Consider the following 25,506-nt stretch of genomic DNA (forward strand, 5'->3'; position numbering starts at 1 on the left):
TCTGTAGCACAACAATGCGTATCAGCCATATGAATACACGTGTCCCCATATCCCCTCCCTCTTGAGCCTCCCTCCCATCCTCCCTATCCCACCCCTCTAGGTCATTGCAAAGCACCAAGCCGATCTCCCTATGCTATGCTGCTGCTTCAAATGGGATATACTTTTATGCTTGAAAGTCCTTCATTGATCATCCTATAATACTTCAATCTATAATAATATGTATGTATGCATATTTAAATTTCTCTTAATTTCCAATGACATTAATGCCCTATTAAATTTTTGTCTTCTAGATTGAATTATTGGGACTTCCCTGGCAGTCCAGTGGTTAAGACTTCACCTTCCAATGCAGGGGGTATGGGTTCAATACCTGGTCGGGGAGCTAACTAAGATCTCACATGCCCCGAGGACAAAAAACCAAAACATAAAACAGAATCAATACTGTAACAAATTCAATACAGACTTTAAAAATGGTCCACATCAAAAAAAATCTTTATAGATTGAATATGACAATAACTACTGGTATACAATTTATCGATAAAGGCATAGTTTTATTATCAATTTCAATAAATAATAAACCTAACAGGTAATAATTACTGACAATATATCTTTTCATGAGATGTTTCAGTGATGCTTTTATGATACCATTAAAGTAATCACCAAATTGTCTCTTTTGTTTTTGGTGCACTTTGTAAAACTCTGAGTTAACATATCATAGTGTGATTCAGATGGATAGAAAAAAATAGGCCTATCTTCCGTCAAGTGGAAGAAGAGGATATGAGATTGAATCTCAGCAGCCAGTATCTTTCTCAGGCATGGAAGATCTGGAAATTTCTTTCCTTAAAGTTATCCAAACTAACTGGTCTCTTCCTCCTCCCCATACATACCCAGCTTGAAAACCACTGATTTAGACTATTTCCTCTACTCCCAAGGGAAACTGGCAAAGAAAGACGAAAGGTATACATTTTGTTTTTAAGCCTACCTACCAATCTAATTTTTCTATACTCAGAAAATATTGAATGCAATGTATTGTGAAAGCTATGATGTTTTCATTCCTTTACCCATATTAAAGAATAAGACTAAAAGTGTAATCACTAGGAATCTGTCCAGCACTACAACAAATTGTGATCAATACTCATTGTTATGGGTGGCTAAATCTTCTGATCAAAGGATCTATTCATACCCATTCAACTCCTTCAATCCATGTGTCTCACAACTAATCTTCATATGCTTGAAGATACTCAATTCATCTTTATCATGGAACCAATCCCTATTACTGTTTTCACTAGAGAGATCTAGCTTTAAGGAGGTGGAGGGTATTTAAATAAATTCAACCATTCATTCAAAGATGGTGCACTAACAACTCACTCTTATGCCTCATGCAGAAAGTCAATGGAAAAAAAATATAACCAATGTTACAGTGTTAAGACTTGAACATAGCAAGTTTTTTTTTTAACTTGCCTCAGTAGGCCAACTATAAAATATCAAACTGTATGACACAAGAACCCCATAAACCTTTTACAGAAAAAAAAATGCCATGTGTTTTTTTTCATTAGGAAAAGCATTTTAGCATGCAGGAATATAGATAGGCAATTTCTATTCTATATTTAAATTTGGAGCTTACTGTTATTTTTTTAATAAAACTACTTCAAGCTGGGATGAACTGAGAGAGTGGCATGGACACATATACACTACCAAATGTAAAATAGATAGCTAGTGAGAAGCAGCTGCATAAAACAGGGAGATCACCTCGGTGCTCTGTGACCACCTAGAGGGGTGGGATAGGGAGGGTGGGAAGGAGATGCAAGAGGCAGGAGATATGGGGATACATGTATACGTATAGCTGATTCACTTTGTCATACAGCAGAAACTAACACACCATTGTAAAGCAATTATACTCCAATAAAGATGTTAAAAAAAAAAGAATGTGGTGGAATAAAAAAAAAAACAACTACTTCAAGGGATACTGCAAAGCTCTCACAACTTTGACTTTTGTGAACAATTTATTTATAAATAAGTGGGTTATTAAATGATAATTTTGTACTCCTTGAGATATTTTTAAAAGCTAATGAGTATGATGGTCATAAAAATGTTTAAGTGGAAGATCTGCATTAAATGAATGGAAAAAACAGAGATTGCCCTTGAAAGAATTTTTCCCATATTCCTGGTCTTTAAATTCAAGTTTGCTTTCACCAAATCTTAACTGAACTTGGTCTTCATATTCTGAACAACTTATCTTATGAAAATCTATTTCCTTCACCACTCCCACTGAATATATATTTGCTAATGACATGGTTCTACAAAGTTCAACTACATTACACAGCCTTGCATCTGTTTTCAGTTTTGTCTAACTTGGTCAACACTCTCTCTCAGGCAGGTCTTCGAACTGTATTTTCCTCTGTTGTTGTTGTTGTTTTTAAGTACTTTCCTATTTTCTACCACGTGTATTTAAAAAAAAAAAAGCACATCTAATTTTTAGACTTTGGATCTGAAGATTTAGGGGCCATATCCTAAAACAGTGTTTGGTTCTCAACCTTGAAGAAAGTCTACTATTACATTACAAAATATACAAGCACACTGCTCCTAAAGGTTAGATTTTTATATGAGGCTATACTTCAGTTTACTAAAACAAACAAACTTATGACTCAAGCAGAAGAAGAAATTCTGTTTGATTATCATTTTAAGTTTTTGCTTTCCTTTTAAATGAGGTGGCACTCAGATAAAAGAGAGAAAGAGAGAAAGGAAGAAAGATCCAAGTAGCTCCTTAATGTACAAGATCAGATAAAACCAAAAGCCCTTTATTAATGCACATTTGATTATCAATAGTATTCTTAAAATATGAACAGGCTGAGAATATCTAAACTGTTGATATTCCTTAAAGAAAACATCCCAGTACAAAATGCCAGAAGTACATTCACTTTTGGAGATGAAAAAGCACCCATCTGTTCATATATATATATATATATTTTTTTTTTTTTCCCCTAGTTGAATTTCTGGCTCCAAGCAATTAAATGATGCTAGGAAACAATATCAATTCAATTTTCAAAATCAGGCACACTGCCATATGCTTTCCACATATCTCATAATGCCTAAATCTCTTTATAATCTTGACCTCTTTCCCAAGCTCCAGAGCGTATCTCGAACTGTACATCAAGTATTTATAACTAGTACATCCAGTACCACCTCACCTCCAATTTTCACTCCTCTCACATCTAAAGAGAAAACACAAACACACCCTTTCTAATTAGTTTTTTTTCCCATTTCCATTATCATTCTTACTTATCCAGGCTCAAAATCTCCAAGTTATATCTTTAATTAAGTCTTCCTTTGCCTTGACTCTCTGTTCTACTATCTAACTGAAGGTCAATTCTGCAACTCTTCTTGCACAATTTCTTATATATCTCATACTCCCTTTTCATTCCCATGGCATCCCTCTAGATAAAGCCCATATCTCCAAAAAAAGACCTTACTCCAAATAACCGTAAAAACCTCCCTAGTCTCACTTCCTGTAGGACCCTTTCCCTGCCAATACATTTTGTATAAAGATAACTACAAAATGCATAGCACCACACTGTCCTTATCAAGGAATTCACACTCTAGCAGGAGACACAAAAAAGTAACAACATAAGTAGATAAGCATTACACTGATGTTAAACAAAATGTTCTAGGAAGGTAAGAGTGACAGTTACTACAGGGGAGGTTTTCAGAGAAGGTTACAGCTGAACTGGAGAAAAGCATTCCAGACAGAGAATAGCCCAGTATGTGAAGGTTCACATTTTGCAGGAAGGACAAGGCATTCAGTGGTAGGTGAAAAGGAGAGAAGACTAGAAATGTAGGCTTGAGTCAGACTGTGAAAAGTTTAGACTTGCTCCAATTAAAATGTGAAACAAGCAAAGATATAAGAATGCTTTAAGTGTGTTTGCTAGTTTGCTTTTAATACGTAATTTTTAAAACAAAAATTAACACAAGCACTAATAGAACTGGACACATCTACCTTAAGCGTGACCAATGGTAAATCACTTATCATATACACTTTGGATTAGCAAACAGACTCTGCAGGAAAATTAGATATGAGGACAGTATTTTGTACATGTTCATTAGGTCAGATTGGTTTATGTTATTTAAATCCTCTGTGTCCTTACTGATATTTTTGTCTTCATGATCTAACGATTACTGAGAAAGGCATGTTTAAAATCTCCTACTGTATTTATGGATTTGTCTTATATTTCGTCAGTTCTATACCATCCATTTGATTCTTTTTTATTTTATATAGATTCCAATTTCCTGGTGTCCTAAGAATTATGACATAATGCCCTATTTAATGACACAGAAAATGCTGCACAAGAATAAGCTTTTCAGTCCATTTTTGGACCAAATCTAAACGTTTATGCTGTTCAAAACAGTTTGGTAATTATTTTCCCCAGCCTCTTTCCTTTCTGTCAGCAATCTACTTAAAGACAAATATACCTCAGTATTTAAGAGCACGTTAGTGCTACTCAGTATGACCTCCACTTTATGCAGAGAATGGCTGCCCACACGATCAAAGGAGTTTAAAGTCGCACCAAAAAACCTGAATTAGTTACAGATATGTTATCTGGTCACATTTCATAGATCTCTTCTCTTTCTAGGTGGTTACTTGCCCTTTTAAAAATTTCTGTAAGTTGAAAGAGGGCAATTCTTAAAAGTTGACTGAAACTATAATTCAGTTTCATTAGGTTTGCTTTGGAATAAACATATTAAACCATCAGATGATTTTTATAATGTCTTCAAAACCATGAAGAAAATAATAAAGAATGGTAAACAAAAGGCATACAAATCAGCACATTGTGGTTAAAAAAAAAAAATAGAAGAAGGCCTGCCCCGTGAATAAGTTCAGCTTAGGCTCTCACAATAACAGGCTTTAGCAGAGGAGCACGACTGTTCACAGGCCTTATTAGGACAGTCATTCCCTAGATGGATCCTGAGGTTTGAGAGACATGTTGAGAGAAGCAAGGCCACCCACGTAGGCAGCTAGATATGCTGAATCAACCCTGGCAATGAAGGTGAAGGTGGTGGGGGCCAAATTACCTCACATCCCCCACTACTAATACACTATCTGATTCCCAAGAGCAGGAATTGTTTCTGTTTTGCTCACACTGTACCCCATCACTTAATATAGTGTATGGGATGTGGCAGGTGCTCAGTAAATATTTGCTAGGTTAATAAATGATTCCACACCAGTTATTTCTTCTCTAAGGCCTTAATTTCCTATAAAGCAAAAGGGTTGGACTAGATCAATATATTCATTTTCAGCTCTGAAAGTCTATACTTCTTTGAGTTAGAATTTCTAAATACATCACATAAATGCCAGCCAAGTTACTCCAGGACATCCGGGTCTGAATATATGCCTAGTCACAAGGTTTCACAACATCTTATCGCAGTCCAGTATAAGACAAACAATGAATTTACCCAGTTGAAACTACTGAAACTTAATACTTATGTTTCATGGGTGCACATATTTGTTGAAACTTATGAAATTGTACACTTTAAATGTGTCCAGTTTATTGTATGTCCATTATACCTTGATAAAGCTATTAAAACACACACACAAAAGAAACTACCAAAACTGCTCAATATTGCTAAGGCAGTAAGAGATATAAGCTACCTATTGTAGAAATAAAATATGTCTGACCATCCAGCTAAAACAGGAGAGAAGTAGATGCTCATAAAAACAATAATAATGGCAGCAGCAAAATTTAGCTCCTTTAGATGCCTGAAGACTCAGAAAAACCCATTGCCTGGTTTAACTAAATAATCTTACTGTGAAGGAAGCACACTCACTTTTTAAATAGTATAACATATATTTACCTTCCTTAATTATTTGTCAATTAGAAACTACTTTCTAACCTTTTACAACTTTCTCCAAAAATGAAAATTTAATTATTTTTTAGTCCATTATTTTAAATAGTATCTCAAATAATGAAGCAACTTGATTACATCACAAAACCACTAGTTCATGAAATCAGGTTTTATTAAATATACTTGCTAAAGGGAATTCCCTGGTGATCCAGTGGCTAAAACTCTGTGCTTTCACTGCGGACGGCGTAAGTTCAATCCCTGGTTGGGGAACTAAGATCCCACGAAAAAAAAAAAGAAAAAAAGAAAGAAAGAAAAAATAGAAATATATTTGCTAAAGATTGAAATGAGATTAAACATTAAAATACGTCCCTTATCTTTAAAATTTTTTAATGGTTTTCAAACCACCTCTAATTGTTCCGGGCAGAAAGTTTGGCTTCTAAATATTTCAAAGTCCTTTCTAAATAGTTCAAATCACTAGTTATATATAAGAAACACTGGTAGAAACTATATGCAAATAAGAAGACTCTAGAAAGTATCAAGTCCTCAAACTTAGCACCTAATTTGTGTACACTTGGCTTGACATAAAAAGTTAGAGTTATTCAAATATTTATATGAAGGCACATCAAGAGAAACGTCGTAACATACTTTATAATGTGATTAACTGCCAATAAAAAGGTAAGGGGAAACCTAAGGCATTCACCGTGGGCAGATTCTAAGAAGAGAAAAAAGTTTATACTGATGACTTTTCCACAGATTGACTTGTTCCTTCTGATTACTCTTAATTAAATTGTCTAAGCCTGGGCATAAAAATGAAAAAGTCATTATTCAAAGGATACCAAAAGTTTAAAAAGAACAATAGCTGTTTTTATAACATTTAAAAGAAAAGGTAAACAATTCAAGCTTACTTTAACATAAACATAGCATTCCACGAGAAATTGCTGGTGGATACGTAAAGTAGTACAGCCACTGTGTAAAAAGCTAAATACAGAATTACCATATGACCCAGCAATTCCACTCCTGAGTATTTGAAAAGATTTGAAAACGAGGACTCAAGTAGATACTTGTACACCAACATTCATAGCAGCATTATTCATAGTAGCCAAAAGGTGGAAACAACGGATGACTGGATAAATGAAATGTAGTATATACATACAATGGAATACTTCTCAGCCATAAAAAGAAATGAAGTTCTGATACATGCTGCTAAATGGATGAACCCTGAAAACGTTACGCTAAGTGAAATGAGCCAGATGTAGAAGGACAAATATATTAACTCTAGTTATATGAAATATCTAGAATAGGCAAATTCACAGAGATAAAAAGGAGATTAGAAGTTACCAGTGGCTGGTGGGGGGGCGGTGGGAAATGAGTGGGGAATAGGGAGTTTTTGCTTAATGGTTATGAAGTTTCTGTCTGGTATTTTCAAAGTTTTGTAAGTAGATGGTAGTGATACAGACGTACAACATTGTGAATATAATTAATACCACTTAATTCTACATTTTAAATGGTTAAAATGTCAAATTTTATGATATATATGTATTTTTCAACCACAGTTTTTAAAAAACAGCATTCTACAATCATCCCACATATTAAAATACAAAGGGAAAACGTGCCTTTATGTAAAATGGAGAGAAGTGGTGGTCATCACATTAACCAAGCTGTCCAACTTGGCCACTTGCAGCCTCACTTTATGTGCCTCCCAATGTGATTGATATAATGATCTTGCTGGAAATTTTGACCTGATAATCTTATCAGGAACAAAGCAGCAAATCTAGAATATGGGACGTTCTGTAGGACAACTGGCCTGGACACTTCAGAAGTTTCACCATCATTAAGAAAAGAGACTGCTGATATGACTGTTCTAGATGGGGGAAACTAAAAAAACACAAGAGCCAAATGCAATGCTGGAACCTTGACTGCATCTGATCTGGAAGAAAAGGAGCTATAAAAGATATTTGGGGGATGATAGAGGAATTTTGAGTTATGAACAGCATGTGTGATGATAGTACTGAATTACTGTTTATTTCTCAGTTACAATAATGGTACATGGGTTATGCAAGAGAATGTCCTTGTACTTAGGAAATACATACTTGGGAGGTATTTACAGGTGAAGTGTCATAAAATCTGCAACCTACTTTTGGATCATTTGGCAAAAGAGAGAGAGAGAGAGAGAGAGAGAGAGAGTGTGTGTGTGTGCGCGCGCGCGCGCACATGTGCATACACGTGAGGGGGTTAGGAGGGGGAACATTTGGGGTAAGATAACGGTGAATTTAAATGAAGGATATACAGGTATTCATGTAGTTTTCTTTCAATTTTACTGTGGGCTTGAAATTTTCAAAATTAAAAAAAAAAGATTAAGAAAATCAGAATTCAGACTTCCCCAGTGGTCCAGTGGTTAAGACTCTGCGTTTCCAATGCAGGGGGCACAGGTTTGATCCCTGGTCAGGGAACTAAGATCCCACATGCTGTGCAGCACGGCCAAAAAAAAAAATCAGAATTCCTCAAAATTTCCTCTTTCTACCACAGTATACTTAGGAATGCTAAATGAACACGGGGAAATATAGCATATTCAGGGCTTTACATACCTTCCACATCATACCAATGCGCACCATTTGTGATCCCATCTTTGAAAGTCTCATCTTCATCTCCAGGACAATGAGGGGCACCAGTTTTCATTATGGGGTGGTTTGAAGCATAGGCTTTTGCCAAGTATTTAAATACTTCATCATCTGAGGTTTTGCTATAGATTCCAGTAGCCTTATGTTCTGGAGAATCATCAAAAGGATAGCTTGCTACCACCGAGCCACCATGCAGATTTCCAGAAAGCACAAACCTTTGAAAACATAACCAAATCACATATCACTTTTTAAAGGGCACAGAAAACATGTATTTTAAAATTCTACATCTTTCATAAATGAACTTAGATATTCTTCTTGACACCTAGAAGACAACTCTATCAGCTGTTAAAACAGACTAACAACAATAAAAAAAAAGAAAATGGAAAGAAAGTATTATTAACTCAATAAATTTCAAACAGTTTTTACAGTCCAAGTTAACTTCAAATAACTTTAAATAATTTCCCCATCACTGAAAAAAATAGCTGAATAACACAGTGTAAATTAATGTTTCAGGAGATGTCTTATTCAGGGGACTGTAAAATCATGTATTAAGTTGAACAATATGAACTTGCCACTATTCAACCATGTTTTGACCTACAAAAATGACAATTTCATAGAGTTCAATCTAATTCTTGTACTTCATATTGTGTTAATTTCATAGAAAGCATGGCTGGCATAAATAAATATTTGTTGAATATACGAGTTAGGTTAATAAGTTTCATGCTTTTTATATTACTGTCCAGAGAGAATTTTTAAGATAGGGAGTCTAATTTAAAACAGGATGTGCTTTGCCTCATTCCATTTTCACAGTACACTAAATTCACATTTTCAGGAGAGAAGCCATAGTTGAGAAAATTCAGGGGTGGGGAAAGACCTGAGCTGCTTTCAGATAAAAACAATACAGCACATTGCATCACTGTAAAAGCAGCTCTCTTTCTAGGTGCAAGGTTCCTGGTTGGACCATTAAAAAATAAACTGACATGGAGACAAGGCTGTTTCTATAAAAGAAACATTTTAAACTTTTTGCATTTTTATTGATACTTTTAAGCGAACCCATTTACAATTTGGTCAAATTTATAGACATAGAAATACTGAAGAATGCCTTTTATGGTAAAAGGTAAAGGCAAAAACACGCCAAAGTCCTATTTATACATTTTTCACTCAGGTAACAGTTCAAACCATTACTATGAGTGGAGATTAAACACTTTTCTCCTTGCACTCAAAATTAGATTTTTTGCTTCTGCCTTTTTGTGGCTGAAATAAACTGACCTACAGTAATTCTAAAGGGGGTTGATTTATAACATTTCTTTCTATATGTTTGAAAGAAAATTAAGTCTATGATATGTTTAATTTGAAAGGTTAAGTATGATCAGTACTTCCCAGAGGAGGTCAAACAATGAAAATTACTTGTAACACAGAATCTATGCATCAGAAGACAGAATTTAGCTGATAAAGACAGGGATTAAACACCAGAATAGACTATGAAAGAAGACTAGTTTTATATAACTAAAATTAGCACAGTTCTAGATACCAGAGGGGAATGCCATTTGGTATAGCGGCAATAGCACAGGCTTTAAAACCAGGCAAATATGGGTAAGAACATTTGGTTTTGCAGACATGTCACTCACCAGTAACATGATCAGGAGAAGTTGCTGCCTCTGAATCCATTGAACCCCAGTTTCTCTCTCATCTGTAAAATGGGGATTAATGCTACCTACCTCCCAGGGTTGTTACAAGAATTAAATACGATAATACATGTACAATTATCTTCCAGCACAGTGACTGCTTTATAGCCCCTGCTCAACAAATGTTCATTCCTTTGGAGACAACTAGCATCCTGCTTAGGGAATCACTGCCTTACAGACTATCATTCTACTCACCAGTTGCAATGCTACAATGTAACAGAAACAAAAACTAAGCATCTATTCTAACTCCAATTTACCCATCCCTCCTCCATAGCAAGTTATTAACAATTTACTTTTTGGTTTCTATGCCTAAAATAATTTAAGTACTTCCCCACCACCCCACACTGACTTGGGGAAAGTTACAAGAAGGCTGGCCCAGCTCAGACAATCAACTGAGCAACAAATTTTCTTGAGTGTCAACTATAAGCCAAATGTTCTAGGCACTAAGGTATGTATTAGTGAAGAAACAAATACAAAAATGCCCTCATGGCATTCACAGTCTAGTGGGGAAAAAAAAAAAAGGTAACTGAATATTCTAAATAAGTGAAACATGTTACTTTATACGTGTTCAATTAAAATTTTAAATTCCAAGATTCTCTATTAAATGCTGTTTTTCACTTTGTTTGACATTTCTTCTAACACTTCTCAGAAATACTGTTAAAATGGCCTAACCAGGCTTCCCTGGTGGTGCAGTGGTTGAGAGTCCGCCTGCCGATGCAGGGGACACGGGCTCGTGCCCTGGTCTGGGAAGATCCCACATGCCGCGGAGCGGCTGGGCCCGTGAGCCATGGCTGCTGAGCCTGCGCGTCCGGAGCCTGTGCTTCGCAACGGGAGAGGCCACAACAATGAGAGGCCCGCATACCGCAAAAAAAAAAAAAAAAAAAGGCCTAACTAAATACTTTTAGAACAATGAAATATTTGCAATCTACTTGAGTGATAAAATTAAATTATTAGATTTTCCTTACTATACTCACATAGTTTTAAAAGCACCAATGCCACTCTGGTAAGGGCGATTTCAAAAGAAAGTGATATCTATTATAGTGGTTGTAAAGTTATTTCTTTTAGTCTTTGTCAAACCAACTTTGTATATCGATCTAATTTTATTTGAAGGGTATTTTATGGTTTCCAATCAAATCAATTCTCTTAAGTATTTCTCACACTTGACTTCAATATCATATATCATTCCTTGCGTAAGATTTGAAGTAGCTGGTAAATATATCATAAAAATTATAAAGAAGAGTCTGTAGATATTAAAAAGTCAATCTCCAAGTTAACTTTATTATGGTCCCCAGATAACCCTGTAAATAACTTTAAAAAATTAAGAAAACTTGATGGCTGATAAACTAAATTCTAAAGGTTTCAGGAAATTGTAGCTATACACCTACCCCAACAATATGATCATTCTTTTCACAAACATACCCAAAAAATCATTTATATGCTAATCTCCTATTAAAGTCTAAGCAGGTATATTTAATTAAAGAACTGTGGCAAAAATATGAGAGTGAAGTAAACTATAAAATCTTTATTTTAATGATGGAGTTAAAATCTTGTATATTTTCTTGAGCAGATGAGTCAACTATCAATAGTACAAAATCACAGATTGGATGAAGTATAAAGTGAAACAAAGAAAATAAACTCCACTTTCCTAAGCAGGAGGAAATGAGTCTTAAATTGTTATGTATCCAAAACAACAACAAAAATCTATTTCTAATACAGCTGGGTGATTAGGATATCAAGAAATTATTCAAATGATTTATTTCACGAAATACATTGAAAAAGGTAATTTCCCTGTCGAGACGGATGTCTGTGGTTTTAGAATTTCCTATCCATAAAGCTGACTCTATATATTTAGGAATCAATCTCAAATCGTGTATGTACTTGTTTTTTTACTTTATTCACATATCAGTGTCCCTTGTTACTGATTAATCATTAAATAATATGCATCTTGAGTTATTTATGATTGAGGATGGAAGGATGTACTTTTCACCCTATATACTCACCTACTTTCCCTTCTGATTAGAGTTACATTTGAAAAGAGGGCGGATATGATTAGGGTAGTCCATAGCCACAAAATAGAGCCACTTTCTTTGTAATACCAACTGACACAGATGAGCTTTTAAAATCTTCACAAGCTCCTATCATTGAACTAGCCAGCCCAGACCATAACTTTAATCATTAAATACTGGTGATATGAAAGAGTTATCCAAAGAGCACATTTTTGGTCCTAGATTTAAAATTTAAAGCTTTCAGTATAGTCTCAAGGTGACTTGCACCAAGACAAAGCTCATTTTTATTTCTGGTCACAGCAGAAGTAATACTGAATAGAAAAATCTACTCACAGAATTTACATCCCTGCAAAGGTCATGATGGGGCTTCTTAAACGTGTCCTTTAAGCAATGCAAACAGTGAATTTGATATATCATTTCAGAAAGGCCCTGGCCTTCACAGCTTCTGACAATAAGCTGTATGTTAAAGTCACACTTCTTATGTAAATGTTCAGAGGCCCTGACACCATTATCTTAATTTTTTTATTTTTTATTTTATTTAAATGTATTTATTTATTTATGGCTGTGTTGGGTCTTCATTGTTACACTTGGGCTTTCTCTAGTTGCGGCGAGCTGGGGCTACTCTTCATTGCAGTGTGCGGGCTTCTCATTGCGGCGGCTTCTCTTGTTGCGGAGCCCGGGCTCTAGGCGCGTGTGCTTCAGAAGTTGTGGCACGCAGGCTCAGCAGTCGTGGCTTGCGGGCTTAGTTGCTTTGCGACATGTGGGATCTTCCCGGACCAGGGCTCCAACCCGTGTCCCCTGCATTTGCAGGCAGATTCTTAACCACTGCGCCACCAGGGAAGTCCCGACACCACTATCTTTTCCCAGAAAGCACGTGAAATTAATACCTACAAGGGATCTCAGAAGGAGTAAAGTGAAAGGTAGGAGATAAAAAGAATCTAGAATTGTCACAATGGCCATGAATTTTCAAGGTCTGCTATACGTGCTGAACCTTGTAGAAGAGATGATTCCAAGTCCTACAGGGAAACTTCTTTGTTCATTATTGCTTGTATCTCTATCACTCAGATATCTTCTAATCAGGATGGAAAGATTAATTGCTTCACAAGCCTTATGAAGACACAAAAATGGGGATATGCTGGCAAAGCCGATGCTTGACAAAAGGAAGAGGTGCATGGTCACTTCAGATATTATTCCATCTGGAATAAGTTCCTTCTTCCTTTATTCTGCTCCTCCACCTTTTTGCTGAAAATCCTACCCATCTCTCAAGACTCAGTTCAAGTTCTACCTTCTCCACAGAGATGACCCATATTATTGCAGCCCACACACGTTTTGCCAGTAGGAACAATTCCTGTAAGGTTTAACTGGGTACATAAACACACCATATATATATTTATAATATTTTCTTGTTATACACCAATTTCTTCAGGTCCTCGTGCTTCCTTTAAGTTTTTAAATCTCACAGAGCAGTTACTGACACTTAAGGTGTCTATTAATTGTGACAATTAGCCATTTGGCCCTGGCCCACTAATAATGTGCACAAGTGGCAGCAGAAACCCTTCAGGGTCTAAAACGAAGCTGCTTACAGATGAAGGTTCCAGATCTGTACAAGTTCTCCAGCCAGCCATATCTATAGGCTCCGTAGCTGAGTCAGAGGTAAAGATGGGAAGAGAACCAGTTTCTGTTAAATAACCAAGAAGAAGACCCCAGGAGTGTCATCTGTCATTTCTATCTGTCATTTCTAGTGCCCTCCATGCCTGTTAAGAGCACTGACTAAATGCGTGAGTTGAAGTCCCAGCTACAGAACAGGGATGTTAATGCTGTCTGTCTCATCAGGTTGTGGCCAGCATAAACTGAGATCATGCAGTCCACGGAAAGGGCTTAGCACAGTGCCTGTAGTAATAAAATAATCGCAATCTTGTCAGTTTATGTATAAAATAAGTGAGCTGACCTAGGTCATCCTTAATGTCTCTTCCGTCGCTCATATTCTACGATCCTGTGAGAACAGGGGCCAGAATGCTAGAAGAGTCTCCCCTCCAGCCAAACAGCGCTCTCTGCATCCTTGGAACAAATGACAGCCTCTAGGCAGCGCTTCTCAGACAATTAGCCGGACAGGAGGCTAAGCGGCCTGGGCCCTGTCCCTGTTACGGGGTGTCGCTCTCCGCCCTCACTACCCCCGTCCCTTAGGCCTGAGAGCACCGTTTGAGCGCTTACTGAGTGCCGGACCCAGCCTCTGCTCTGGAGGCTCACTTGGATGGGGAGGGTGCGTGGGGGAGGCGGCGGCGGTGGAGGGAGGACGACACTCACTTGTTCCTGCGGATCCACTCGATCAGGGCGCGCACCTCGGGCACGTCGTCCAGGGACGGGGGCTCACCGGTGCTGAACTGGTCCGGGAAGCTGCGGTTGAGGTCGCGGCCACGGCTGTTGTCGCGGCCGCTGGCCCCCGGAGGGCCGCTGTCGCTGAAGCCGCAGTCGCCCTCGCGGGCGCGCTCGAAGCCGTCGGGGTTGAGGCTGGGCAGCACGTACACATCAGTGGTGTTGAGCAGGCGGACCACGCGCAGGTCCCCGCGGCGGTAGCCAGCCGCCAGCTCGCGGGCCAGGTAGACGAGCACCTGGCGCGAGACGGTCTCGTCGCCGTGCATGTTGCCCACCAGCTTCACCTGCGGCCGGCCGGGCAGGAGCGGCCCCGCCGCGTCGGGCCCCGTATCGCCGTCAGAAGGCGGCGGCCCCAGGCCGGCCGTGAGGCGCAGCACCCACAGCGGCCGGCCCTCCACCGAGCTGCCGATGCTGAAGAGGCGGGCCAGGCCCGGGGGCCCCGCGGCCGCCGCCTCCCTCAGCGCCAAGCCCAGCTCCTCTTCGTGGTAGTAGCGGTCGAACTGGCCCTTGACCGCCTCGGCGCCCGCGCTCGTCGTCGTCGTCGTCGCCTCCGCCTTCTTGATGTGCGCTGCCCGGGCCGGGCTCCGCAGCAGCAGCAGCAACAGCAGACACAGCAGCAGCGGGACGCGCCCTGGCCGCCAGAGCAGCCGCGCGTCCCAGCCTCTCGCCATCTTCCAGCAGCGCTGCAAACCCGGACCTCGTTCCCTCGGCTCCGCGCTCCAGGAGGCCTTGGCCAGCCGGATCCCCTCCGCTCCCAGCAACCCCATCCCGCCCTCCAGGCCGCAGCCATTCGCGGGCGGTCCTGCTGCGGCGTCACGCCGAGGGGCGGGGCTGTCCTTAAAGCAGCCGATTCCCTCTGGGCGTGCCTTCCTCCTCTCGGGGAAGAGTTTGGTCACGCTCTTCATCGGTCTAGGTTCCTGTCGCTCTCTTTCCCTCCTCCCCGTTTCCCTTCTGCGTTTGCTCCGCTTCTCCTATACTCCCTCAGTTTCTTCTTTCTGGCTTACCCCTTAAATTCTCACCCCTTTTTCTCTGAGTACTCTCACTAGCTTCCTTCCCATCTTTGTTGCAGCTTTTCCTAGCGGCGCTTTAACGCTTAGAAACCAGAGTTGAAAGAATCAAAAGGTTCAAAAGAATCAAAGGACTCGAAAAAATCCAAAGGTTCTAAAGAATCTACCTGGGAAGAGCCAAAAGACGCCTCAGCCCTTTGCACCTTGCACCCCTTCCATCGGAGTCTGTCGCCCAGCGCCCCGGCAGCGGTTGAAGAGACTGGGACACTTGGAGTGGCAGAGGGCTCACTACCTCATTTCAGTTTTTAGTCTCTATGTTGAAAGAAGGTGTCTCCTTTATGTACAGTGGAAATCTGCTATGCAGTAGGCTCCCTTTGGGTTAATGAATATATTTCCTTGGTGTTACCCCAGTTTATTTCACTGCCATTGGTTCCTGTGTGTGCTTTTCTCAGCCCTGTAGGCAGATTTCATTTCATGATTCACTTGCCCACCTCTCACACCTCTCCTGAGCGAGATACTTGTTTAACTGTGGCCTTAAAATAACATTTTAAAAGCAGCAGGTATGACATTTCTGGAGACGCTTGGTGAGAATAATTCCGGAACGCCTCAAAGCTGACAAGTACCCTGTCTTATCGTCTGGAGAAGAGGCTTTTTAAACTGGTCTTCAAAGTAGGCTTAAATCACTTTAGCTTGAAGAAACACAAAACCTCACAATCCTTTTATCAAGTGTGAAATTCTACCCAACAAAGAATATAATTGCAATAACTGTTCTGGTTCCTTCTTTCAGAGCCAGGCGATTCAAGGCTCTTTCCTTGAACTATGATTGAACCCTAATATAAATAGTAAAGAGTTCATTCATTTATCACATTTTCACTGAGCAACTATTGTGTGCTAGAGCTACGTGCTGGTAAGCAATTCACTCTGCTCAGTTAGAGGTTGGATACAGTTTGTGATAAGTGGTACAATATGGATATGGGGGCCCAGATGAGGGAAACCTCATTCAACTCAAGGAGGATTAAGGGAGAAAGAGAGAAACTAGGGGAGGAAGGGAGGTATTCTGGACAGAAGGAAGAGCAAGCGCCGAAGGCTTGAGAGCAAATACTGCACATTCTGGGAACTGCATGCAGAGCAGGATTGTGAAGGAGCTCACAGGTATGGAGGACACAAGTCAGAGAAGCAGGACCAGAACCCAAAGAACCTCACAAGCCAGGCTCTGGGGAGCACTTGATCTGTAAGACCACGGAGAGCCACTGATGGATTTTAAGCTAGTTTAGAAAAATCCTTCTGACAGTAACATGGAGAATGGAGTGGAAGGACTAAGACTCGAGACCAAGAACCCTGTAAGGAAGATATAATCCGAGAAGACATGAGGCTCTGAACCCTCAAGGACAGTGCCAGTGGAGGTAGAAAGAAGGAAATGGATTTGAAAGAACTTTAGGAGAGAAAGTGGACAGGATCTGGTGACAGAGAGAGACAGAGGGTTGTAGGCTGACTTCAAGTTATAGCCAAAGCAACTTGCAGGTGTTCACTGAGGTGTAGGACAGGAGAAAGTGCGGGCTTAGGTGAAGATGATGACTTTAGCACAGTCACTGGTCCTGTGAGCTCCTTTTCTCCTCCCTGCCTGCTTGGTTTAGTGCGCCTTTTACACAGCAGCTGCAACTCATCAGAAACAAAGCCCCAACTCTGTACAGAGACCACTCCCCCCTTCCCGCCCCCCCGCCCACCCCGGAACTTAATCATTACACTGTGCACTTTTAGAATAATCCAAATCAAAGAAGCCCCAGGGGACATGTTAACCTCTAATCAAATATTTCCTTTTCTACCATTTTCACTCTCCTTTGAAGCCTCTTCCTGCCAACTCACTCCTGCAGCCTCGCCTAGTGAGGCGATAAATAAACGTGTGAAGGCAGTGAAATAATGTGATGTAACTTGAGCCACCGCCCTCCCAGGAATCCCCAGGCCTCCTGCCTTGTGATTGTTGCCTCTTTTGGGTCTGGAGTCTCCATCCTAAGCAGGTACCCGGTGCTGGTGGTTAGAAGTGAAACCCAAAGCTCCCAACCCGGTCACTGCTCACTGGAGGGGAAAACTCCAACTAAATAACTCCAGCTGCCCCTGAGAAATCTTAACCTTGTGACAGGTGTCCCTTTTCTCCTTCCCACAAGGAAAGTCTTGGCCTCACAAGTGAGGGAACTTGGGGAAAGGCTTCCGGTTCACAGAAGCAGAGTGGTAATGACCTGGATTTTTGAAAACAGGGCAGAGCTTTTGAATGGCCTGCCCAACTTCAGCAACCACTTTTTCTAAAAAGGCTTCTTAGGTAATTGAAGCACACCATAGATCATGAACCTGTAAATGTCACACTGTCTGGCAGAAACACCCACAGACTGACACATTCAAGTTGGCAAATGTTTATGGAGCATGCATCTAGTGAAAGGTCTGCTGTGCTGGGTGCAGGAGGATTGGAGGATGAATGAAAGATTGTCCTCTTCTAGGAGGTCAGAGTCTAGTGAGGGAGATATAACATAGACAGGACAGAATATTCCCATGAGGCCAGTGCTATGTAACAGGCACTGTGCTAAACCCTTTACATTGGTTGATGCATTTAATCTTCACAACAATCCTGAGATAGGTACTATTATCTTTCCCGTTTCAAAGATAAATAAATATACTGAGGCACCAGATCTCACAGCTGGCAAGCCACAGATCCAGGACTCAAACTCAGGGAGTCTGGCTTCAGAGTCTGTGTGTTTACACTGTGATAAAACTGCTTCTATGTAGTGAACTAAAACAAAACAAAATGAAACAAAGACAAAAACCAAAAAAAAAACCTTCTATTGGAACACAGAGGAAAAAGCAACTAATTGTGATGAGGAGTCAGAGAAAACTTCATCAATACTGTTAGATCATGAACTGAGTTCAAATCCTAGATCAACCATTTTCTAGCTGTTTCAACTTGGGGAAGTTATTTCATTTTTCTGAGAATTAAATGAGATAATACATGTATAATATTTAATGTAATACTTGATACTTGGCATATAAGAGATTTTCAGAAATCATCATGATTTTTATTGTGCTTAATAAGAAGAATTCTCAAACAGGAAAAAAAAAAAAAGGAGAAAAGAACACTCCAGGCAGTGGGACCAGTGAGGATAGAGGGGCAGAAGCATGCAGTAATGGTGGCTGGAATATAAGATGTGTTGGGAGGAGCAGCAGAATCCATAGCTATGAAGGAAGGATGGTGCCAGATGATGAAAAGCCTTAACTATTATGCTAAGGGGTTTTTGCTTTATTCCACAGCATATGAAAAACTTACAGAGCTGTTTATGAAGAGAGTGGTGTGGATCATATCCGTGCTTTAGCAAGAGAATTCCAGGAGCTGTGTGGGGCAGACTTAAAAGCAGTTGCCGGGAATTCCCTAGTGGTCCAGTAGTTAGGACTCCACACTTTCACTGCTCAGGGTGCAGGTTCGATCCCTGTTCGGGGAACTAAGATTCTGCCAGCCGCGTGGCATTGCAAAAAAACAAAACAAAATGCAGTTGCCATCCAGACAGGAGCTGATTCTGACAAGATTAGTGAGGACAGAAAGGAGAAGATAAATTAGAATGATATTTGGGTTATTGGGTTGACAAGATTAAGCAACTGCTTGGATAAGAGGGAAGAGGAAGTAAAAGATGACTTCACAACTAGTGAAGATGACCAGATGAGATGGCCTTGCCAGCATCCAAGACAAGGAAGGCAGGAGAAAAATCTCTCTGAGCTGAGGACTAAATTGAATTGAGCATTGGATTTAGCAATGCAGAGGTTACTGATGACTCTTTTTTTTTTTTACTTTTTGGATGGAAACTGCACCCCTGCAGTGGAAGCACGGAGTCTTAACCACTGGACCACCAGGGAAGTCCCTTTACTGATGACCTTTACCGTGGAATGGTGCAGGGAAAACCTGAATGGAGGGGGTTCAAGAGAGACTAGAAGGTAATGAAGTGGAGTTGGTGAAATAATTCTTCTGAGGAGTCTATAAAGGAGAGTAGAAAAATGAGACAATGCTGAATGGGGATGGAAGGCCAAGAGAGTTTTGGGGGCTTTAGGTTTTTTTCTTAAGATGGGAGAAACTACAGATTGTTTATATACTGATGGGAATGATCTAATAAAGAGGGAAATTTTAATGATTCATTAGAGAGGAGGGAGAATTGCTGGAGCCAAGCCTTTGAGAGGGCATAGGATCTAATACACCACTGGAGGCTTGGTCTTAAGTAGGAGCACAGACACTTCACCTGTAGTCACAAGTGGAAAGGCAGAATGTATGGGCATAAGTACAATTAAGTGGGTATGTGACATGTTGAGAGCTGGTGGTTATTCTCTGCTGATTGCTTTTGTTTTCTTAATGAAACGGGATGTTGTAGCTGTCAGTTGAGAGTAAGGATGTGGTGGTGGTATTGGAGGTTTGAGGAAAGAGAGAAAGATGTGAAATAATTATCTCAAAGAGTGGGAGAGAGAAATGGAGAGTAATAGTTTTCAGCCATTGACACTTAATAAGGACCAGCAGTTTTTTAACATGTCATCTGGACCTGCTAATGGGACATGGAACAGAGGGGTTTGTTTTGGTTTTTACAGAGTTTGGTCTTACTTCCTCAGAGTCCTTATCTTTCCAGACCAAAGAGAAATGAAAGATGTTTATTGAAATCACTTTCAAAAAATGCCCTTGGTTAGGTAGGCCCATTCTATTTTAATTTTAGTCAGGCCCAATTCTAGGGCATAGACATGCTGCCACCCAAACCTGAGGCCATGACAACGATTTTGATCAGTATTTCAAAAAAACTCACTATGTGCCAGCACCAAATGGACAGCAGTTCTATTCTTATGTGGCAAAGAAGGAGGGAAGCAGGTATCAGTTACTTTTGGTTGTACCTGTCAGAAAACCTGACTCATTCTAGTTTGAATAATAAATGGAACGTATTGGCTCATATCACTGAGAAGTCCAAAGGAGAAGTCTGGATTCAGGCATAGCTTTATCCTGTGGCTAAATGGTTACCAGGCACCTGCTTTCTTCTTGTCCCTTGATGTTGCCTTCTACAATGTTCACTTTATTCTAAGTCTGACTCCCTTTGTGGTCCCAAGAGGGCTGCCAGAAGGTCCTAAAGCCACATGCCAGAAGGTCCTAAAGCCACATGCTTTCTTTTCATACTCAGCAACAAACAGAGGATGCCCTTGTACTATTGATTTTGCTGATTTACACTCATATTGGATCAGCTTAGGTCATATGCCTAACCCCGAACCAATCACTATGGCCAGGGAGATGGAGTATGCTGACTGGCTTGGCTTAGGATATGAACTCCATTGCTGGGGCTGGGGGTGGAATCTGATTCCCAAAAATTACATGGTTCCCCAAATGGAAATTAGGGCCTATGGCAAGGCAGAAGGGGGGATGGGAGCTGGGGAGACAGCCAGTCAATTACCAACCTGCTTCACCAACCAAGTGAAAGCAGCAGAATGTTTTATTCACTCAACATTTATGAGGCGTATCTGTGTGCCCTGTCCGGGGATGTGGGTGGGGGCATGTGAAAGAAGAAAAAAGGGAGAAGGAAGAGGAAGTGCTGTAACACAGTGAAATAAGTAACAGTATGTACAAAGTGCTGATAACTAAGCCCTGCACAGGGCTTTAGAGTTTACAATCTGCAGTTTGTCTCACTAATCGTCACAATTTGGAAAGGGAATATTTGTCCTTATTTTTGGCTGTCCAGTATCTGAACCCCTTCCCCTCATTTGGGGGACCCTCCACCTTAGGGGTCTTGGTGGAGAGCAGGGTCTCCTACTATTCAGGCTGAAAATGTCTCCTGGAACATGGGCTCATAGTCTCGGTTTGGTCAAGCAGATGAACCTGTGACGGACTTTGAACTGGGAGCCAGTGACACAAAGAAGCAGAGACTGTGGATAACTCTTTTTGGCTGTGGTGGGTGAGGGTGGCAGCAACATACAATTTCTGGGGTGACAGAGGAAACAGAAAGGACATCCAGCTCCCAGTGCCGGTGGTAGGGGGACAAGCTGCAGCAGTTGGTACCTGGTAACAGTAGCAGCCAATTCTGCTGCTCGTTTTGGAGCATTTTGTTCTATCCGTGTGTAACCTCTGATTTTCCAACGCTCCCAGCAATTCTGCGAGTCAACCAATATCCTTTCAATAAACCTGTTTTTAATCAGAATCCGTTTCTGAGGCTGCAAGTTAGTGAAATACAACCCTTTGAGGTCAGTATTATCATTATCATCCTCATTTTCAGGTGAGAATACAGGCTCTGAGAGATTAAGTAACTTGTACCTAGGACCACACTATCTTCCAACTTCAAACGCATACTTTTTTCACCATATGCCTCATTCACAGGTAAAGGAGAAACAGAAAGACTCCTTCATTCGCAAAATAGTCCCTTTCTCTCCCCATCTGTCTGGTACCCGAGGGTACCACTAGAGAGAGGTTCTTCTGAGTCTGAAAGGCTTTTCCCTCAATTAAAAGGCAAACACTCCAGGGATCCTGAGGTCTTGTCAGCTGACACCTGGATGGACTTGTTTAACAGCTGCTTAAGAGTAAGGGCCCATGAGAGTGGGATACAGGTGGGTGGGACAGGAGAGGGAGAAAAACACTAAAAGAGGAGGAATAGGGTTTCCATGAGACTGGGACTAAAAACAGATTGCCCTCACATTTCTAAGGAGGATCTTTGGCTTCTCTACTTAGCCCACTGGGGTAAAGAGTGGAGATGTCAGTAGGGGAAGCCCCAGGAAAGACTAGATTGCTTCATACTGATGGTTCTCAACCCTGCTTAGGATCACCTTGGGAGGTTTTTTTGTTTTGTTTTTTTTTTTTGCGATACGCGGGCCTCTCACTGTTGTGGCCGCTCCCGTTGCAGAGCACAGGCTCCGGACGCGCAGGCTCAGCGGCCATGGCTCACGGGCCTAGCCGCTCCGTGGCATGTGGGATCTTCCCGGACCGGGGCACCAAACCCGTGTCCCCTGCATCGGCAGGTGGACTCTCAACCACTGCACCACCAGGGAAGCCCACCTTGGAAGCTTTTTGAAAATACAAGTGTAGGGGGGAATGGGAGTGGCTGCTTGATGGATACAGGGTTTCCTTTTGGGCAATGAAAAAATTGTGGAACTAGATAAAGCTGATGGTTCTACAATATTGTGAATGTACTAAATGCCATTGAAATGTACACTTTAAAATGGTTAATTTTATGTTATGTGAGCTAAAATTAAAAAAAAAAAAAACTAGCACCCTGAATTTCCTGAGAGTGGGGAGGTAATAAAGAGCATGTATGAGGGTGGAGGAGTTTCAGAGAGAAAAGGAAGACTGGAGGAAATTCCTGAGAAGTGTGAGACTTTAGGAGAGACATACCTTTAAGATAACGTCAGTGAAGACTTACCATAATTTTCAGGAATCGGATTTGGATTTCCTTTGGATGTGACCATGCTGAGACAGGGCTGAGTAGATCTTAGTCTTACTTGGGTTATAACTTATACCTATTGTGTAAGTCTGCCCAAGGCTGGTCCTAGATTCTAGCAACAAATTCAAATGGGACCAAGTGCTCTCTTACCCAGACATAGTCAGGTATGCCCCGATCCAAAGACATCTTCCAATAAAAACAGCAATAAACTAGGACTGTGCGCTCTTGCATAAAGGCCCCAGAGCACAACTCACACCTCCCAACCAGAAAAATATTGTTACCAGGGATGCTCTGGCAGTCAGCAATTGCAGCCTCTAATTTTGATGAAAATACTTGCCGAGACTGGACTGGCACAAACAAAGCACATTCACACCCAGCCAGCTGGACTCTATCTCAAGGGTACAAGATGAAGAAGTTCCAGAAGGTGAAGAGATTGATACTATTTATGGGAACAATCTGCAGTCATCTCTCTGTTACAGGTCTGGGTGAAAACGGTGTAAGGGAATGATAGCAGTTACAAGGACAAAGCAGTTACTGAAATGCTGCAAGCCCACAGAGAAGCCAAGGCTCCCCAGGAGACCCTGAGTGCGAGGGACACAGAACAAAGCAGTGGGTTTGCAAAATGACCCTTATAAGAAGGAATTACTAGCTCATATGCTCAATAGAGAAGGGAAACACTTTATGCAGAAAGGAAAGAATGACAATGAAATCAGATAAAACAGGTGGAACTGATGCAACCAAAGACAAGACAGCATAGATGGCAATTATAGCAAATCTCTAGGGACACCAGAGCAGATGTTCCTGTCAGGTTCTCTAATGCTGCTTCCCAATGCCACCCTACCCCCAACTCCCATCTTTGCTCCTTACCCAGCACTTCATTCTACTCTACAAGTCTTCCATCCATTTATTAGTTCATGCAATAGAACTTGACTAAGCACAGTCTCTGTTCCAGATCCAGTACAAGGCTCTGAACATAGAAGTAAGGAAAACACAATTAAGGGCAGATTAAGAAGAGCCTCCGCACCTTAAGAACTGAAGAATTATGGTATCCCATTCCCAAAATAAAATTCAAATTAAATTTTTATTTTTCAAAATGACACAAACTTTATATATATTCTAGAATCAAAATAGCTTCCTTCTAGGTTTGAGGATTAGAAAGTTCAGATTACATTAAAGATGAATGTTTCTCTCATTTTGATGTTCCTGCTTTGCCAGTGCTTTAAGGGGTAACCTAGCTCTGAGCCTTTTCCCAACCCTTAAAAAGCTCTCAAGAGGGAGGATGATGCTTGCCTTTCTGGCTACAATGGCTGCTCTTCTCTTTCCCAATTTCTGGTAACCACCATGGTTGTTAATGAGTGGAAGGAGAATAGGATGGCAACAAGGGGAGGAATTAATATGCTGGAAAAGGGACCAGATTTCTTGATGACAAAAATCCCACAAAATCATTTGGGCTCTCACATCAGGACACTGAATGAACTTTCAGTAGTTGTGCTTCAAGATGTGCCGAAGGTTTTGAGAGGAGGAACACGAAGATATCAGAGGGATGAAATGACTTCCATCTTAATGATAAACTAAATCATTTCATACTTTTAACACTATCTAAACATATAAAAATTGGGAGATTATATGACCCAAACCATAAAGTTATGGCTTCAGCAAAAGTGGCCTTGTCCATCATATCCTTGAACACTAGAATTAGAGATCACTTCTTATAACTGACCTCAGGGACCATTGGAATCCAGTGGCTAAAGTCTGAGAATAATGTTAAACCAGGCAGGACTTGAAGAATGGCAGGTCCACAGAAAAGCAGTATAGGTACGGGTCAAGACCAGGGAGGAAAAGAGAGTTCCTGAGATGGATTCCAATAGCTAAAATAATTAGGCTTGGAACCTGAGAACTGTAAAGAAAGAAAGTTTCCAAAGTTATGAGCTGGGGACTCCCCTGGTGGTGCAGTGGAATCTGCCTGCCAATGCAGGGGACACGAGTTCAATCCCTGGTCTGGGAAGATCCCACATGCGGCGGAGCAACTAAGCCCATGCACCACAATTACTGAGACTGCACTCTACAGCCCGCGAGCCACAACTACTGAGCCCAAGTGCCACAACTACTGAAGCCCACGTGCCTGGAGCCCTTGCTCCTCAACAAGAAAAGCCACCACAATGAGAAACCCACGCACCACAATGAAGAGTAACCCCCACTCACTGCAACTAGAGAAAGCCCATGTACAGCAACAAAGACCCAACGCAGCCATAAATAAATAAATAAATAAATTAATTTTTTTTAAAAAGCTGGACAGTGGAAGAGGAGTTAAAAGCCAATGATTTACTGTGTAGAGTTGGGTTCTAAAGGCAAGATTAAATAATCAAAGGAGAATATGAAAGAATGTCAACATGTTAGCAAGGTGTGGCAGGCCTGCTAGGAAGCCTTGATGGGATTTTGGCTACTGGGCCCAACAGAATGTTGCTTCCTTGGCACTTCTCTTCCAGTTCCTAAGTTCACCTGAGAGGCCATACAAGCCAGAACCTAAATGGAATTGGTTCATTGATGGTTAGTATGCC

General features: G+C 40.9%; 1 protein-coding gene across 1 annotated transcript in view; it reads right to left on the bottom strand.

Annotated features, from left to right (window-relative positions):
- The window catches only part of CPD (carboxypeptidase D), a 61,340-nt gene extending 46,045 nt beyond the window's left edge, over window positions 1-15,295 (bottom strand). Inside the window, exons 1-2 of the mRNA XM_082604913.1 lie at window positions 14,449-15,295; window positions 8,421-8,668 (exon numbers count right to left, since the gene is read on the bottom strand). Of these exons, the coding sequence (XP_082461039.1) occupies window positions 8,421-8,668; window positions 14,449-15,284 (1,084 nt within the window). The 5' untranslated portion in view covers window positions 15,285-15,295. The remainder of the gene's footprint in view (window positions 1-8,420; window positions 8,669-14,448) is intronic.
- Window positions 15,296-25,506: the final 10,211 nt, after the last annotated feature.

This window comes from Mesoplodon mirus (assembly GCF_964341445.2).
Source record: "Mesoplodon mirus genome assembly, chromosome: 18".
Classification (NCBI taxonomy): Eukaryota; Metazoa; Chordata; class Mammalia; order Artiodactyla; family Ziphiidae; genus Mesoplodon; species Mesoplodon mirus.